Source organism: Echiichthys vipera (genome assembly GCF_963691815.1).
Source record: "Echiichthys vipera genome assembly, chromosome: 1".
NCBI classification, from domain to species: Eukaryota; Metazoa; Chordata; class Actinopteri; order Perciformes; family Trachinidae; genus Echiichthys; species Echiichthys vipera.
The window spans coordinates 20,503,885-20,522,661 of NC_139826.1; the positions used below are offsets into that span (position 1 = coordinate 20,503,885).

The 18,777-nt window shown below is 39.4% G+C and overlaps 1 protein-coding gene across 1 annotated transcript in view; it reads left to right on the top strand.

Annotated features, from left to right (window-relative positions):
• LOC310948137 (CUB and sushi domain-containing protein 1-like) overlaps positions 1-18,777 on the top strand; it is a gene marked incomplete at both ends in the record, with an annotated part of 443,680 nt that overhangs the window by 413,590 nt on the left and 11,313 nt on the right. The window contains 9 exons of the mRNA XM_083915161.1: positions 1,463-1,648; positions 4,885-5,061; positions 5,621-5,800; positions 12,156-12,329; positions 12,461-12,527; positions 13,275-13,381; positions 17,001-17,074; positions 17,879-17,990; positions 18,330-18,509. Of these exons, the coding sequence (XP_083771287.1) occupies positions 1,463-1,648; positions 4,885-5,061; positions 5,621-5,800; positions 12,156-12,329; positions 12,461-12,527; positions 13,275-13,381; positions 17,001-17,074; positions 17,879-17,990; positions 18,330-18,509 (1,257 nt within the window). The remainder of the gene's footprint in view (positions 1-1,462; positions 1,649-4,884; positions 5,062-5,620; positions 5,801-12,155; positions 12,330-12,460; positions 12,528-13,274; positions 13,382-17,000; positions 17,075-17,878; positions 17,991-18,329; positions 18,510-18,777) is intronic.

Here is an 18,777-nt window from a genome sequence, read left to right on the forward strand (position 1 = left end):
AGGACTAGACTATGCAGTTAAATAACATACCAGAGAAAACATTATCATTGTCAATCAGGTTAACCATTTACCAGCCAATTGAAGCAAGCTGTTTATATCATATTTACGTGAAATAAATAAATATTAGAAATAAATACCTAAAAATAATGTTAACTAAATCATAGATAGAACTGGCTAAAAGTAGGCTACTGGTAGAAATAGTACCCTAGGTTAGTAGTAGTACGATTGCTGACCAAACCAGCCGACAGATGTGAGTTCATCTGACAGGGCTGTGGGGGCACCTGAGATCAAAAAGGTTGGGGTCCACTACCACTTTATGACCAAACTACCCTTTTTGCACATAGCATCCTCTTTGCTCCATGAAATAAATACATTAAATTTGTCTACATAAGAAAGCATCTCATCCTTTTTTCAACAGCATTACACTAAACAAAAGTCTGGCCATTTGCCACTTGCTGGAGCATTGTATGAAAGAAATGTATGAAAGTACTATTTGTAACTATTATAATCAAAGCATTCAATAAATTTACAAATACAGAGAAATAGACATGATGTGTTTCTAGTATAAACTGAGCGACTACTGTACTGTATGTAACCTGGCTTGAGCTGCATGTTTAAGAAACGGAGAGCAGTAGGAGAAATTAAGTGGAAAACTCCTGGTCTACGTCTCAGGTTGTACAGTCAGTGCTGCTCTACAGTAGGCTTACACAGATCCCAGTACACTACTACACTACAACACAACTGTCTCAATAGCTGAAATGCAGTAAGCTTACTCTGCTGGCCTCAAAACAGAAAACTCAGTAGGGCAGACTCCATCCTGCAGCTGAAGACCTCATTGAGATGCAAGATGCTGCATTTGGAGCTGTACCCTGTTAAACTCACAAATCCCTACCGATGGAATTTAAGCTGCTAAAATTGTAACACGCTCAGTGCTATTAATGCTAGAACAATTTGGTGTAGCCTAAATGCAAAGTTCAGTTCTACAAAGTTATGGGTGCATGGGTATGTGTTTGTACCGTATGTGTGCCACTTTATATGAAAGGCTGAGTCGGCAAAAATATTTGTGCATTTCCTGTAACAGAGGTTATGAGATGACTAAAATCCCAGATAATTTTTAGTCAGTGTTGCTGACCTGTAGTGTGAATCCACACATTTAGTTTTAGCTCGGTGGCCCCAGTGAGGGATAACCTCTTACTGTAACTCTGTGTTTTACCATTTACTTAGACAGTATCACTAAAAGCTATTAGGAGGCTAATGGAAATCACTTGAATGCAGCTGTGTTTCACATTAACTGTATAGAGTGTATTTGGATTGTCTGTGCATGTGGCTACGTGTGTTTCTATGTTTGGATCTCATCAGTTCAGCCCAGTGTGGGGGTCCTTGGTTGCTTCCATGGTGTGAATGTGCCTGGCTGTCGGTGTATGTTTGGTACATTAACCCAATGTCTCTTTTCTCACTATAGGTGTAAGTCCAGGAATCTGTGGAGATCCAGGGATGCCTCCCCACAGTGCCCGTCTGGGAGGGGAAGAATTTAAAACCAAAAGCCTGCTGCGTTTCAGCTGCGAAGCGGGATACAGTCTGATTGGCTCAACCGAGAGAACCTGCCTTCACAACGGCACCTGGAGCGGCACACAGCCAGTCTGTCAAGGTGGGGAAATATGGCAATGACTTTATGTGGAAAGATGGAATAAATTAGACACCTATACTGCAGCTCTCACTATGAACAGCAAAAAAACCAAACCTTTACTTTCTTAATTCCATCATAGCACCTGGTTCTGTACTTATATAACAAAGCAAGAATATCTTCTACAGTCAGAATAGATATTTATGGGTTGTTGTGCACAATATTCTGTTTATATGCACCCTTTATTGATTGTTTTATTGTAAAAAAAACAAACAAAAAAACTGCTGCTTGCTTTATACAAGAGATTTACATGTGACAACACTGCACATGCTGAACTGTCATTTCCAGCTACCTTTGGGTCCCAACCCAGATTCTATAAAACATTATTATAAAAATAAACATTGCTTTAAAATGAAGCAGTTCAGATTTTGAAAACCCACAGTGCATGTGTGGAATATGGACTTAATTATTCAGCATTTTATGTGAAAATAAATCAGCACAGCCTCCAAAGTTAAACAGCTTAATCTTTGCTTTGGAGAATACATCAGCCTACTTGGCATGTTGGTGACAGCAAGCAACTAATCCATTACCAAACATAGCTTAAAGCCCATTACATACAGTGTACATTATATATAATTTGTAAGTGAAGCGTACACATTGCTCACTGTATACATGCGTGCATTAAGATGGATGTCATATTTAAAATAAAGTAGAACACACAACACAAAACATTTCTACCACCTTTTTGCCATAAGTCATCTAACAAGTTGACAAAATTCCAAATTGTCTTTCAACAGAAAAAGTTCAGATAATGTAAGAAATATGTGCAAGTAGCAGTTTGTAGAAGAAATGTGGGGATTCAAGTAAAGGTGTGTGCATGTTTATATCTGTGTGGCCCAGATACAAATGATTGAAGTATGTCACTCCTTACTGACTGAGCTGGATCTTCCATATCTATGTGGTAATAAAGTGTGTCCTATACAACAGTAGTTTTCAAAGTAACTTTTTAAACCCATTGGGGTTTAGGGGAAATTAAAGTGGGTTCCCATCGTGCTGTAGAGACACTGGAATCCTAAGCCTCTGCCTGTGTTACCTTCTCTATTCCCAACTATGTTGAGTAGTCTGAATGAAGCATTGCTGACATTAACTTGATACTCTGACGCAGATTTTAAATTCAGTTAGATAGATGAGTAGTTCTAGCAGTGATTTAAGTGGATAGGGCTAGGAAGAGTGAGTCATTCTGTACATTTCAGTATACTATTCTATATTATTGTGTGGCTGTGAACCAATCTGACCGAGCCAACTTAAATGAGAGAAATTCATATAGTTCACTTCCTGCTCCCCAGGAGATTTTTTTTTCACATTTACGGCAGCTATATACACTATTTTTCAATCCATCTGATAATAGAACTGCTTAAATCATTATGATGAAAGTATTTTATTACCATTTCAAGATCTATTATGTATCTTATATTGTTGCAGACCTTGAGGAACAAATTTGTACTGCATGAGAAAAGGGAATAGCATAAAGTGGGCATGTCTGTGAAGACATTGATGTCGTGTGGGTACCAATAGAACCCCTTTTTATTCAGATATATCGGAATCAGAGGTTAAGAGACCTGTTTGAAAATGACTATGCCAGTTTTCCCCTTGCCAAAATTTAGCCTAACTTTTGAGCGTGATTCAGCACCCTTCCCGGCAAGCTAACATGTCATGGTTGGTACCGATGACATACAGTAGATAGTCTAGTTTCTTATGACACCTATGTAGTATCTCCACTTTAGCTGCTAAACTGAGCCTACTTAAGCCTCCCAAAAAAATGTATTGGTGCCTGAGGACGCAGTCATCCTCAAAGTTATCCTCAAAACTAAAACTACCAAACAGGACTGTAAACTGTAGTACAATTACAAAATATAGGCCTTTAGTCTTTCCTAAGAGTTGTCTCTTTTGCGTGTGCAACAGTGTTTGTGCTTGTGTTACACTAATGATTTATGTCTGTTTGCAGTTGTTTTTCATTAAGCTAATAGTGGTTAAAAGCTGATTCAGAAAGGATGAGACATCTATCACTGAGACACAAACACAAAGAAATCCATACACACATACAGACTGTTGCTCACACCACGTATACTGATCACACTCACATGCACAAACAGTAAGCTGCGATACACAGATGTGCTCCACCTCACACACACACGCACCCTTGGACAGAGCCTTTAAGGGATCTAACTAATGACTCCCATCAATAGGTGTTTGATTGTTAAAGGCTGTCAATTGTCATGATCTTATTAGGGAAATGTGCTGTGGTTGGCTGTTAATTCCTTCTGTTAATGTGCTGTGCCAGCAAACTAAAGATTGATGGGTCACTAGTTTAGACCAGAGATGCAGTCCCTTGCCATCTGCAGCCTTGTGTCCTCCAAGACACTTTTTTCTTAAATCTACCAAAACAGCATAAACTTAGTTAGTAAAGCAGGAGATGTGGAACTTTCTGTTGCAGTACTATTTTTGATTTCTGATGGCAAAAATGGCAACACTTGTTCACAGGTATATTGATGCTATATCAACACATCTCATGTCTGCATGCTCTAGTCTGCATTTGTCTCTCAGCTCACGTCACGTTTTTTTTGCTCCTATCGGTTGTTGGTTGTAGGTCTATCCAATTGCATCCAGAGGCATTTTGGTCGTTGACAACAGCCCTTGGAAATGGAAAATGAACTGAGATGATCCAGAATAACCTGCATTTGTGATTTGGTCTGGCAGTTTCAGGCTATGTTACTGCAACTTGTCCTACAAAGACAAAAGGGAAGCCCTATGATACACCGTGCGATCAACCCATTGTATGGTCTATGATGGGCTTATTTTAAAATACTGTTGCATTCATTTGCAGACCTCATGTCTTGGCTTTTAACAAGAGGCAGCACCAGGCAACAACAGTCTTTGGAGCAGTTTGAGGCTCTATGCTTAGCTCAGTGGCACTTTGGCAGTTATAGTGGTTGATGTAGATGTATTACCAGCCTGCTGCCAGCCTCTAGCACACAACTGGAATATTGTATTGCTGCCAATTAGTGCTGGGAAACAATCCAACAACCTTTAGTTATTAATCAGCCTCACTACCTCAAGGACATATTTTATGTTATTTCCAGCTGACTCCAGTGATACAGCTCATTATTGCAGCCTATAGCTGATCAGCCTTGAGTGACAGCAAGACAACATTGCTCACACTGATATTATCACTCACTTTTTAATACATCTTCAATTCTCAGCTGTATCCTGTGGTAACCCTGGCACACCAGCACACGGCAGGATTGTCTTCAGTGATGGCATTACCTTCGGCAGCTCGGTGGCTTATGCATGCTGGGAGGGCTTCAAAACTTCAGGCCTGACCACTAGACACTGCACAACAAATGGGACATGGACAGGACAACCCCCAGACTGCACTGGTAGGATAGGTTTAATATCATTGCTTCTACTGTTACTTTTACTGTTGTTGTTTTTAGTATTTAGTGCTAACAATAGGTGACGAAGTCATCAAAAATGAGCAAAGTTTTTTACTAGCTTCTTTAGCTATAGCACGACAAGTACACATGTAAATAATATCAGTATTGGTGTGTGCAGGGCTGTGTTTTTTAGTAAAGGATACATGGGTAGCATAAATTGTGCATTGACAACCTAGGCAACCTGCTGCAGTGCAGGTACAGGCTTTTACATGGGTGCGGTTGTTGTGTCTGAATTTTCAACTTCTATAGTTGAACAAAGTCAGATAGAGGTTTGGGGAAAAGGTGAAAAGGGAGAGGGGATGTAGATGAAAAGGCGAGACACTCTGTGAGAGAGCTGAGTAGAAGGATGAGGGGGCAGGCAAGGAAAAACTTATTTTGTTTTAGGCTATGTGAGAAACCACAGTTGTACATGTTCCTGCCATTGTGCACCACTACACTAGTGCAGGATTGCTGGAACCACAATGTAATACATATACGTGTGTATGTCTCTCACCTCCTTCAGTGATCAGTTGCGGAGATCCTGGCCCAGTGGCCAATGGGATCTATCTAGGAAGTGAGTTTACCTTCAACCACACAGTGGCCTACCGCTGTAACCCCGGTCACCTGACGGAACCACCTGGACGCAGCGTTCTGTGCTGCACTAAAGATGGAACCTGGAACCAAACCAAGCCAAGCTGTAAAGGTAAGAACCAACACCCTTAATGACTGCTTCCAAAGTAATAATGGCAAGCTAAGTTTGAGTTTTTCTACAGATGATGGGTCCACAGGTACAATATGTCTGGAAACACTGCGTCTTTGCCAATTTATTTTATGTATTTTGGACGGAATGAAAAAAAATTACGGACGGGGGAAGGGGGGTAATATTTCTTGAAAAAAGTGGCAAATTTGCAAGAAAAAAATAGCAGATTCATGAGGAAAAAAAAGTCTGAAAAATAGTTTTGTTTTACACCTTTCGTGTTTTGTTTCAAACTCCCTGTTGAACTACCGTCGTGCAGATTGTGTGCGTGTTATTTTTAACATAAGCTTCCCTTAAATTTGGAGATTTTTATTAAAAAATATTTTATTTAGTTTTTTCTTTTGATAATTACAACAAATAGTGGTAAGCACTGTCGCCTCACAGCAAGAAGGTTACAGGTTTGCATCCCGGCTGGGGCCTTTTGGTGTGGAGTTTGCATGTTCTCCCCGTGTCTGCGTGGGTTTTCTCCGGGTTCTCCGGTTTCCTCCCACAGTCCAAAGACATGCATGTGTAAGGTTAATTGACTTGTAGGTGTAAATGGTTGTCTGTCTCTGTTCGTCTCTATGTGCCCTGCGATAGACTGGCGTCCTTTCCAGGGTGTACCCCGCCTCACGCACGATGTCAGCTGGGATCAGCTCCAGCCCACCGCGAACCTGATAGGGACAAGCGGTTGAAGATAATTGAATGGATGAATGAAAAACACTAACAGCAAACATACTATATAGGAGTTATTAAGTCTATTTAATAACAAATGTCAATAGCAAAACTAATTATTTTATAGTACATATATAAAGTGTTGAAGTTTTGCCAACAGCAAACCTGTATTATGAACATTAAATTGCAGTTGATACTGACATCCCACCACCAATGAATAAATAATCTTTTTCAATAATGTATCCTAAATCTACAGATGACAAGATACAACTTATGTAACACAAATATTCTATTAACAAAGTACTTAACAATGAAGGATATTATTGCAGTTATTGTTATAGAGCTGTGTAATTGCAGAAAAAGTCCCACAAAAAACAATTGACTATTTAAATATGAACAAAAGTATTTCAGTACGAGCTGGCGTCATGATATAACAGATTATGACCTTAACAGTAGAAACAGGTCAAGGGAGGATAAAAATTGCTTACAATGACAGTGTTAAATTGTGATTTATTTCCTGAAGCCCCTCTTTTTTTCACAAACAGAAAGTGGGAAATAAAAAAGAACAGATTAAAATGCTATAACAGCCCATATTTAGAGTATAGACTATGCTACTCAACAACAGTAACAGGGAATGTTTCCTGAGATCCTCCCTGCCGTTTCTTCCCACAAACAGAAAATCTCCTGCTGTCTCCTGCAGTTGCAGAGGCTTTGAACTGAGATGAAAAAAACTGAGAAAACCGGCAGCGAGGCTACTGAGAGGGAACCAGAGAGGGATGCAGAGAGAGGGAAACCAGAGAAGTAAAATATACTGTAGGTGATAGAGAATGAGACTTGGGCAGGAAGTTTAAAAGAGAAAATTAGAAAGAAAGAAAGAAAGAAAGAGAGGAAGAATGGGAAACAGTGGATATGTACTTTACAGGAAGGAAAATGCTGAAAGTCATCCATCTCTTTCTGTTTCTTTTCCTTTTGTTCCTCTTTCCATCTATGACCTCCTTTGCACCTCACTTCTCCTCCTCCCCTCCTCCTCAGGTTCTACTTCCTCTGCTCACTTGATTCTGTTCAGCTCCCCTGTTTTCACATCCCCTATCCCACTTCAAACAATCCACAAGTCTTCATTTGATCCTATTTTGGAACAACAGCTTCCTCACAAAGACACACAGGAACATATTGAATGAAGGAGTTTTAAGCCATAAAAGTGTAGATGGATAGGCAGAATGAATCAAGTGATGAAAAGGGAGAGATTGCGCAAGGGGAGTAATGAGGAGGCGGCATAGGGAAACAAGGGAGAGAAAGAGTATAGAGAGATGAAGAGGTATCGTGAAAGAAAACATTAGACAACAGAAGAGACACAAAAAAGAAACAAAGACAGGGTAATGTAGAGATTAATAAAGAAAGTCCATTGGAGGGTTTGTGAATGAAAAGGTAAAAAGAGAGAATGTGATGAGCCAGCCATTCTACAAGGAGAAAGCGACACAGAAATGAATAAGAGAGAGGAAGCGGGTGACTGGAGAAACAAAGAAAGGCAAATCAATAACTGCCCCAAACCTGTAAATACACAGTGAGAAAAGGGATGACGCTCATGAAATGTTTTGGGTGGCTGAATTGCACCAAAACAGATATACCTAAAAGACAAAGGGAGGAATGGAGGAAGGCAGGGAGGGAGAGACAGTAATGGTGGGAGAAGGAAACCAAGTGTCTACAATGGTAGTGGGTATAAGAGGACTGGAGCTGGGATAGATGGACGAGGAAGTAAGGTGCAGTGAGATAGAGAAGAGGGGCTGGAAGGAGAGAAATTAAAAAAAAAAAGTAAGGAAGACAGAAAGGAGGCAGGGGACCAAAGTTTAAAAAAAGAAGAGAGTGTGGAGATGTGAGAAGAAAGAAGAAAGGGTGGAGTCTATGATCGCAGTGACAGAGTTCAAAAGCAGGGGGAGAGCTCCTCCAGACTCATGCGAAACAAATCCACAACAAAGGAGAGATATTAAGAGAAAGTATAAGATCAGAAAAATTAAATTGCAGTTCTGCAAAAATATTGTTCTGGAATATAAAGTGCTCAAGTCAATAAAAGTGTTTTATTCTATTTTTAGATAGCTGGAGTTTGAGCCCTGACAACATAGTTGTTTTTTGGAAAACACTCAATTGCTCAAACACTCCACATCAATTTTTATTTGAATGGGAATTCTTATTTGCACACACACACACGCACACACACACAGACAACAATACACCGTAGTCTGTACTGTAGATAAAGATGGACGACGTGTCTACACTTCCTCCCACTGTATAAAAAGGAACCCAAAATATCATGGATACAGCCATACTGCCATGTTGCTCAGTCTACACAGTGATCGGCCAACTAGAGTGTGGTTGGAGTGAAATCAATAGGCATATCGACTTCATGAAATGTTAAACGTGTTTCTGCACCCGATATAGCTAAATAGCCAGCTAGAGAAATCCAAACATGCTAATCTCATGGCTATTGTCTTTTGTCTTACCGCTTCAGCTGCAAAACAATAGTACAGCTGGTATTGTTGTGCTCAATGGGAAGCTCTCCTCTCTCTTTCTTTCTGCAGCTAGGCTGAGAGGATTTATACTTTTATTTATTCAAAAAGCACTTTTCCAAACAAATTACAAATTGCTTTACAGTACATATCTTCAAAAATGACATGAAATGATTGACTAGTAATGACACCAAACAGGTCATTTGTTTTTTTTTAATTGTCTGCACCAGCCTCAAGGGGGCTCAACCTTTTCTCCTGGGCCAGTCAGGCACACAGCACTTGATAGAATTTAAAGGAAAAAATGTGTATAATTTGTGTTGCATTGGCCCCAATTGTCAAGCAGCCCACCAGGAAAACTCCCGGTGCTCCAGATGGCCATTCGTCATTGACAGAAAGTGATGAACAGCATGCTTTAGGAAACTTGATTTTTATTCTTGTCTTGTGTGCAGGTGTGAAGATTTTTTTTAATGGGACTAATAACAAGCATACCACGTAGAGTGGAAAAATAATATGGAAAAATGAAACCCTTTTTACAAAACTGAGAGGATGACTTTGGGGAAATGCAAGGCTTTTCCAGGACACTGGTGACATACAAAGCCAGAATTAGTCAACTTATTAGTTTGCTGCTGAGAGCACCCAGCAGTTACCTAGAAACCGCAATGTTACAAACAAAAGATAGGAAAACGGAAAAAAACAGTGAATTAAGAACGGAGGGAGCAAAACAAGATACAGAAATAGGGAGCAGTCAAACATAGAGAGGTAGAAGATGTCTATATGGTGTGTATATTTAGTATTGCTGTTGAAGCCATACTTGTTGTATTAGTGCATTCTGTCCATAAATTTATTTCAGTATGTGGACAATGCTGCATCTACAGTATACATATCTGTCTGTCTACCTCTCTCTCTCTCTCTGTGCGTGTGTGCACTGTATATCATCATAGCAGAGTGAATGGGGCGTGAAACCATCTGTCTCCTGGTTAGATGAGAATTACACTGACTTTATTAGATGTTTGAAACCATGCAGATGGTTATCATTATCTTAGGGAGTTAGGCACATGCACACTCAGGCATGCACACACACAGATGTTGATCAGGCGGTTATGAAGTTATATGTACAGACGTCTATGCTCATACAACACACTTGCATGTATGAACACGCACAAAAAAGCTGGTGTATCATTATGCATACATAATATATTTTCATATGATCACAGACTCCCTAGATGTTTTTTAATGCGTATTAATCGATATGAGTTGCTGGACCACTTGATATCAACATTCGTTATGTACACCAGCAGTTATGACATTCTTAAAGTAGCAGTAGGTTTGTATGAATCATTAGCATTGCATGAATAGCAAGCCCACGTAGAGAGTCTCAGGTATAAATATGTATTTCTTCCTCAAATCCCCAATGTAGGACAGCGTTCGAGAAGATGAAGGTTGAAGGAGAAGTTGTCTTATGAATAATTTTGTCAGCATTTCATTTAGCAGACTTGAAGAAAACAATACCACAGATCACTCCCAGTCACCAGAGTGGAAGCATAAATTAAATCGCAGACAATGTAAAACCCTAAACGCCCTTTCAGAAACTCTCAGTCCGTATGTTTCCCTTGATTTGTTAAATGCTTAAGCAACTTATATGTGTTGACCTGGGTCATCTGCTGCTTGAAGACAGTAAATGTCTGCAACAGTTTGTTTTCTGTTTATTGTTTTCACTTGATGTAACATTTACCATCTGCAGCCGTCTTGTCATGTCCAGTACTATTGAGAATCCCTCATACAGTAGGAAGCACTCTTTTTTTAAAACCATGAATCAGGGATTAGACAAAACACAGGGATTTTCGCATTTGGCAACTATGTTGTGATTTCCTGCATTTTTAGATCATGATTATTGATCAAGATTATTAATTTCTTTTAGGGCCACATAGTTTAATTTCACTTTAAAATTTTAAATAAACGGAGCACTGCTTTCCCTGGTCCATATTCACAGTACATCTCCTAGAAGCAACATATAAATAAAATCGTAATAATGCATGTTACATTAAAATGAATTACACAAGGCACTGATTTCCCTCTCATGCTGTGCTACATTCATGCTAATGCACACATCTTTGCATCAAAATAAAGCTTAAGTTAAGGTTTCCTTCATCAGACTTCAGTGCATCACCTAGAAGGAAAATACAAAGAAAATTGAACCCAAAAGGAGCTATTTGCCTTTGGCTCCAGACATTAGATTTGAGTTGGTCCTGTCTGCTCTCTGTTGTAGATTACTATTTTACTGCGGACTGCAGCCGCAACATTCAGGGAAGTTTTATCACAGGCTCCCACTACAGACTGCGCGCACAGTGGCATGACAGCTCCACAAAAGTGAAGCCCAAACATTTGTTTTGTTGGCTGTTTTCTATGAGCTGAGCATGCATCTTAAATGTCAATATCTCAGTCAATCATATTCATTTAATTGTGTGAAGCCCAAATTGTAATTGCAATTAATATTTGTTAATTGTACAGCCCTAGTTGACACCAGCCCCAGCATAACTGAATAGAAAGTATCCAGCTTTGGCAACTGTTACAGTGTAAAACAAATATTTTGTCTAATACCAGCTTTTCTTGGTTGGTTCCTATCCTCCACATCTTAGAGCTACATATCCATCAGGAAGTCTAACTGCTGTTTTGTCTTTGTATCATTGACAGTCTGAGAGATTATTTAGTGCTGATTTATTTGTCTCTATTGAAGCTCAAATTGCAGATGTTAGCAAACAATCAAATGAAGTATAAATATCCCATTGCAACAGTATTGGCCATTACTGGCATGCTGTTTGTTAAACTACCAGTACAGTGTAAGAGCAGTGTCAGTGCACAGCCAGTATACTGTATATTGGAAACTGTAGAAGCTAAGGCAAAACAGATGGGATAAATCCAACAGAAAGGCACCTACGATCACAGCTAATAGCTGTATTTGGAAACTTGGAACATGCAAATTGTATGCAAACACACACAGAGCTAGTGCAGAGATTTCAACACAGAGCCGTCCTGCTTGTGAGGCAGGAGTTAAACCACCACTATCATGGTGTCCCTTGAGCTGTGTTAACACATATATGATATCCTCAGTCTGTGATATTCTATATTACTGTGTGTGTGTGTTTCAGTTATCCAGTGTGGACCTCCTCCTCAAGTACACCATGGGAAAGTGGAAGGAACCGACTATTCATGGGCCTCGAGTGTTAGCTACAGTTGTTTCCATGGATACCAGTTGTCTACTCCTGCTGTGCTTACGTGTGAAGGGAATGGGACATGGACAGGAGACGTACCACAGTGTTTGCGTAAGTTAGGTTTGCTACCTATAAACTGCTACTTACTAGCTTTAAGTGATTCGTGTCACTGTTTCCCTTTCAGTAATGCTAATCGTTCAAACAAAGAAGAAGCCCTAACTGCATTTGTTGTCTCATTTAAGCTGTCCTGTGTGGTGATCCTGGCTCTCCTGGAGGTGGATTCAGAGAGGGTAACATCTTTTCTTACAGGTTAGTGGTTAAATATAACAATCATTGACTTGCATCACAGGGTTTTTCCTGTTTGCAGGTTTGCATTAACAACACAAAAGAATGTCACAGGAAGACTTTCAAGTTTTGGAAACACCTGTGATTCATTAAAATGACAATACAGATTTTGTGGCTGAGTTGTTGTCACTGCAGCAATGCCTTTTTTCTTTCTTTCTTTCTTTTTGTTTTTACATATTTAGCGTAAGCCAATGGAAGTTTTGTCAGTCAAACGGGATTGTGGTATTAGCTGTCGTAAACTAAAATAGATGCACAAAGATGCTGTTAATAATAACTTAAGACTTTATGCATGTGCTTCACAATAAATGCATTTTAATGTAAAGGATGTACTCTGTCTCTACTGCGAAACCACCATGGGAAGTGTTGTTTGTTCCACCTAGGTTATCAAATGTTGACTCGATAAAGTGTATCCAAAAATAGATCAGACATTTTCTGGCCCCCATGTCTGGATGTCAGTTTGAAAAATTACAAGGTCAAACTAGATTGTTTTTTTGTGAGCAAAAGCAAGAAAAAGATGTAGGCCAAAAGACCAGTGGTAAACAAAGAGAGAGGTATTTAAGGAGCAGGAACGTCTTACATATCTAACCTAACCAACCCTACAGACATCAGACCACACCTAAAATCATGAAGTGGAAACACTGAAGCCGTATTTTATTATCGCTCGTCACTTTTTTGTAATATTTTTTGTGTGATATTTGTTTTCAATTGCAGGTCAGAAGTCAGGTTCTACTGCCACACCCCCTACTTGCTGGTAGGCTCTGCCTCCAGAGCCTGTCAAGCTGATGGTATTTGGAGTAGCCAACAACCGGCCTGTATAGGTAATTAAAGGACCACTGCATGAACACTGAAAAACTTTTGTCCTCAATGTATGTCTCATTTTTCAAAATGTTTGCAGTACACATCATTTAATTAATTTTTTTTATTTGTAAGGAAAATGCATGTTAATCTAACCTGACTCTTGCCAGATGACTTTCGTTCCGCCATGCTTCCGTCTTGACTCTGCCTAGCTCCACTGAACCATCTGGATTCGCTTCATAGGAAAGTGAATTCAGGGTCCGAAAAAATTTGTCAGGCCAATCAGGAACGTCGGGCGGGGTTTTATATATGATACATAATGGAGAAACGACTGTCGCGGTGCACATCGAGGAAGCATCCGCCAACATCGATGCTGCTATTTCATCTGTGTTGTCCAATCTAGCGAATATTTATTTTTTAAAAGAACACCACCTTTTGTTGGTGGAAACGATGTCGGCTGTTCTGTTGGGCTTTTCCATGCGTCACTCATCAGCGTCACTGATTGGTTTCGATGTGAGTGGTTGAAGTAGCATGTCAATAAAGATGACGGACAAGTGTTTTATCCAATCATATGCAAGGGTTTTTGGATTGGCCCAGCCTCCTGAAATCACTTCCCAGTGGAGAGATCCGAGGTAGATGAGGGAAGCAAGGCGGAACGAAATTCATCTGGCGAGAGTTAGGTTAATGTTAATCAACATTATTGTAAATGTGCCAGTGTTAGCCGAGTGGCTTTCATCTGGAGTTTTGAGACCAGGGGAGCGGGAAACAATATCAATATCAACATTCAGTACATGTAACCAAGCCTAGCACAGCCTAGCTATGCTGATTACAGCCATGTTTTGACACAAACAAACACAGAGCAGCAATCTGCAATGAGACACAAATAAATTACAAAATAGTCAAAAGATGCAGAACACGTTGGTAAAGATAAGACACAGCAGCACAGAGTTTTATGACACAACATCAGAAGAGCATATCAAGTTTTCATGATATACCTTCCATGATGGTTAGCTTAAGACTTTGGTTGTATATCACACCACTTGATACATTTTCTTTTTATAAGGGTCGTCATGTTATGGTGTGTAGTTATATTGCGTTGCATTTTTAAACTTTATAAATACTTTGCCTTGACTTACATAAAATAACTTGCTGTGAATTTGGTTGTATTTTTTTGTGCTTACTTTCGATGAAAATAGTCAATAACCTAATTCATCAACACTCCTAACACCTTTCTGCAACACACAGGAAAAGTCTGCGTAAATTGACAGATTGTTTGTGTAAATCTTTAAAATATCACATATAACACTCTTTGTATTATTACGATTAACAAACATTTTGTTTTCTGCAGAGGAAAACATTTCATCAAGTTATTAATAAAAATGTGTGAAATCAGATTATTGGTAAACAGGATTGTGGAGCTTACTCTTGTACACATTTTGGCATTAGTATACCTTTCAAAATAGAGCTGAAGATATGATCTAATTGATTGAAGTGTGTAGTTTTGATGTCAGCATTTGATTCGTATTGCTTGGAAAGCAGCCCTTCAGTTTTTTAAGTGATATTTAGGCTTTTGTGGGGTTTTTTTGTGTTTAGAAAGTATGAAGCTTATTTTGGAACAAGTTGTTCAATCACAAGGGTAAAGCTGAATTATTGTGTAATAGCCTCCAAGTAGCCTTTAAGCAACTCCACAGCCGTTTCAGTCATGTTTCATAAGGGACACATTTTACATGGCTACTCAATAAAGAAATCAATAATTTGACACAAAATATTTCTTTAAATTATTTTATTGATTTAAACATGTCCTCCAGAGTCAGAACTGCATCCAGAGCAGAGGTCTGCTATTCAACAATAACCGTGGAATGCCCTATAATAACTGTATTATATGTCATGCAGCACATTAATCATATAAAAATCACTATAAAATCTCTGGTGGTACCCATATTCCCTCATCAGTAACACATTACTTGTACTTCTTTCAGAATTTCTGCTTTATGATGACAGTTCTGTTTTATTTTAATTACTGGAAACTCTAGCTGAAGTGGAAAGTAAAAAATAATATTTACTATCACAATTTTGCAATACTAATACTTTATTCAACTACATTTCTACATTTATCTGACTCATTTATAGGTTCCTTTGCAGATGAAGGTTTGACTCACAAAACAAACTGTGGGCTAAGTTCTGAATACTTTGCAATGACTGAGTATTAGAAGATGCACTATGCTGTTGATGATACTGTATGCAATGTGAAAGTCTCTGCTTAGAACATCGTTAATCTTACAGAATGTATGAAATATCAGAATTCTTCTTTGACTTGGAGAATGATTCTAAAAAAAAGTAAATGCATATAAAGCTCAGTGGCCCTCATTTATCAAACGAACGTACGGCAGAAAAACTTGCGTACGACCATTTCCAGGCAAACTTCGGCATTTATCAATTTGGACGTGAGCGGGAGCTACGATCATATCTCACGTCAGGTCTGAGATTGTGTACGCACATTTCAGCCTGTGTATTTGCGGTGCAGCACAGCAAAATCTGGCTGAAAATAATGAACAAACCTCAGCTGTCATTAAGCATAAGCAGTCACATTTAAGAAGAGATCAAAACGGATTCTTAAAACGAATTAAAAAAATGAAAAATTGTGGTTGGAGCAATTGATTGTGCTCATGTGCGTCTGAAGGCACCATCCATGAATGATTATGCATTCATTAATCGCCAAAACTACCACTCGATAAATATACAGGTGATTTGTGATGCCAAGCTATCGCTTTTTAACGTGGCGGTCAGGTGGCCAGGGGGGAAACACTATTCTTATATATTTCAAAACAGCTCGGCTCCAGCCCCCCGCGACCCTGACAGGGACAAACGGTTGAAGATGAATGAATGAAAAGGAAAGCACACTGCAGAGCTAAAGTCATCTCCTCAGTTAGTGGCTACCCTCGATAAATTGCATTAAATCAAACAAGGTATCAGATGATTAACATTTTGGTATGGTTCTTCTAGGTGACAAAGGTTATCCTCTAACGGAATACCTTATAACTCCGCTGGCAAACCCCGCTACAGAGCAGGAGCGCAGGTTCAGCAGTGCGCACACACGCACACGGTCACAGTGGAGCGCTGCTTCGGGTTGACTGCCTCCGTTATTCTTTTCCATACAGCGTTTTTATGGGCCCCTTTTATTCCATTCTTAAGACTGACAAAAAGCACATCTTTATTTTGCTCCATCTCGGATGTCAGGATGCGGTTCTCTGTGTCGGAAAAGTTTATTTTTGTACCAGCGTTTCTCCTCTACATGTTTGACCTCAGTGAGCGAGGCCTTCGAAACAGGAATATTTAAGGGCGTAACGTGTTAATGACGATCGAATTCAGCCGCCGCATTTATCAAGGCCCGCTCATTCGTACACTGAGATTGGTCAGATACGAATGTTTCATAAATCACACGTTGGTCCTGTAGTACGACCAATTCTGCGCTCAGATCTGCGCCCGTTTTCAAGATTGATAAATGAGGCCCACTCTGTGTGTGTGTTTGTGTGTGTATGTGTGTGTGTGTGTGTGTGTGTGTGTGTGTGTGTGTGTGTGTGTGTCTGTGTGTGTGTGTGTGTTTGTGTGTCTGTGTGTGTGTGCGTGTGTGTGTGTGTGTAGATCCAGCCTTTAACAACTGCCGTGACCCAGGAACTCCAGCCTATGGTATCACCGTCATGGGCCAGGCTTTTCAGGTGAGAAATATACCAGTTGACTGGATACTTGATGAAACAGTTAAATCCTTCAAATTATCAAAATTCAGTAAGATAAGTTTAGAGACGATGATGTGCACTTCATGCATTTTGAATAAATAATCATTGAATTAAATTTGAGTTTAGTTGTTCTGCTTAAAATCTTAACTTGATGAGGAGCTGTTAAAGAAAGTATAGATAAATTGACCATCAAGCAATAGCAGCTGTATTCCAACACTTTTATATGATCCAATGAAGCCTCTGGGTAAGTACAAAATGAGTTGCAATAATAATAAACTCTATCTGAGATACAGTGAGTCTAAGGTTTGCAGAGTTCCTCAGTTGAAAAAAACAAAGAGTCAATCAAAAAGTAAAAGTTAGGCTTTATGGATGACAAAGATTGGTAATGTTTTCTTTCCTCCAGACTGTCTGGAGCACAGATAATAACCTGTTGATGGAATATATTGGTGTTAATGGGGTTATTTAACCAAACATGCAAATCCTTCACTTTGTTGTGGTATAATTGGATATAATGCACATATCATATTTCCCCTGATGTCTCTTAAAAGAGATGAGGAGGTTACCACCCACATTATACAGGACTAACAATATAACATCCACTAAAAGAGACAAAATGACAAATGTGGGTATTTGTTGTTGTTTCATGTTTTGTTACATCTAAAGAGTTAGCAGTGAGTTACAGGGCCAATAAAAGTTATTAATTAAATGACAACTACCCCATACTAATTGTGGTCTTAAGAAGCTGTGGATAAAGAGGACATGTTATTGTGCTTTTCCATAATGTAGGTTGGCAATAAGATTTCCTTCAAGTGCCGCAAGAACTATCACATCCTTGGCTCCACCACAAGAACATGCCTAGAAAACCTAACCTGGAGTGGAACTCAACCTGAGTGCATAGGTGAGGAATAACTATGTCTGATATTTTGTGTCCTTAGCATAGTGTGTGTGTGTGTGTGTGTGTGTGTGTGTGTGTGTGTGTGTGTGTGTGTGTGTGTGTGTGTGTGTGTGTGTGTGTGTGTGTGTGTGTGTGTGTGTGTGTGTGTGTGTGTGTGTGTGTGTGTGTGTGTGTGTGTTTGTTAATTGTTTGTTACTTGTTACTGATGAGTTTTTCTTTTAGACATATACTGTATGTTGTATTTTACTCTACTTACTTTACTCACTTGTCTATTGGTTTTATGGAGAAGAACACAGTGTCAGTTTGAACTCTGTGTTTATTTTTCTCTTTCCTGTCACTCAGCCCACTCATGTAGACAGCCAGAGACCCCCATTAATGTAGATGTTCGATCTATGGACCTGCCTACCTTGGGATATACGTTGATCTACACCTGTCAAGACGGTTTCTATCTAGCTGGGGGATCAGAGCATAGAACCTGCAAAAGTGATGGGAGATGGTCGGGCAAACCCCCGCTCTGTAAAGGTATTTAGATCCTATCTTGAAAATGCACTGCTTGGGCTGATGTTGAGCCTGGAATCTAAATCTGTCGTAATCCCATACGTTTTAAAATATATACAGATTATCACCCTGATATTATTGCTATGCTCTCGTAAATAAGCCTCAGGTGTACCTTGAATGCTGGGGTGATGTTTTTTTTTTTTCACATACACATCTAGTCTCTAGTCTCAACAGCAATGAGCCGTTTGCTGTGAATACTGTGATGAATGACAACAAAACAAGCAGGTTTATA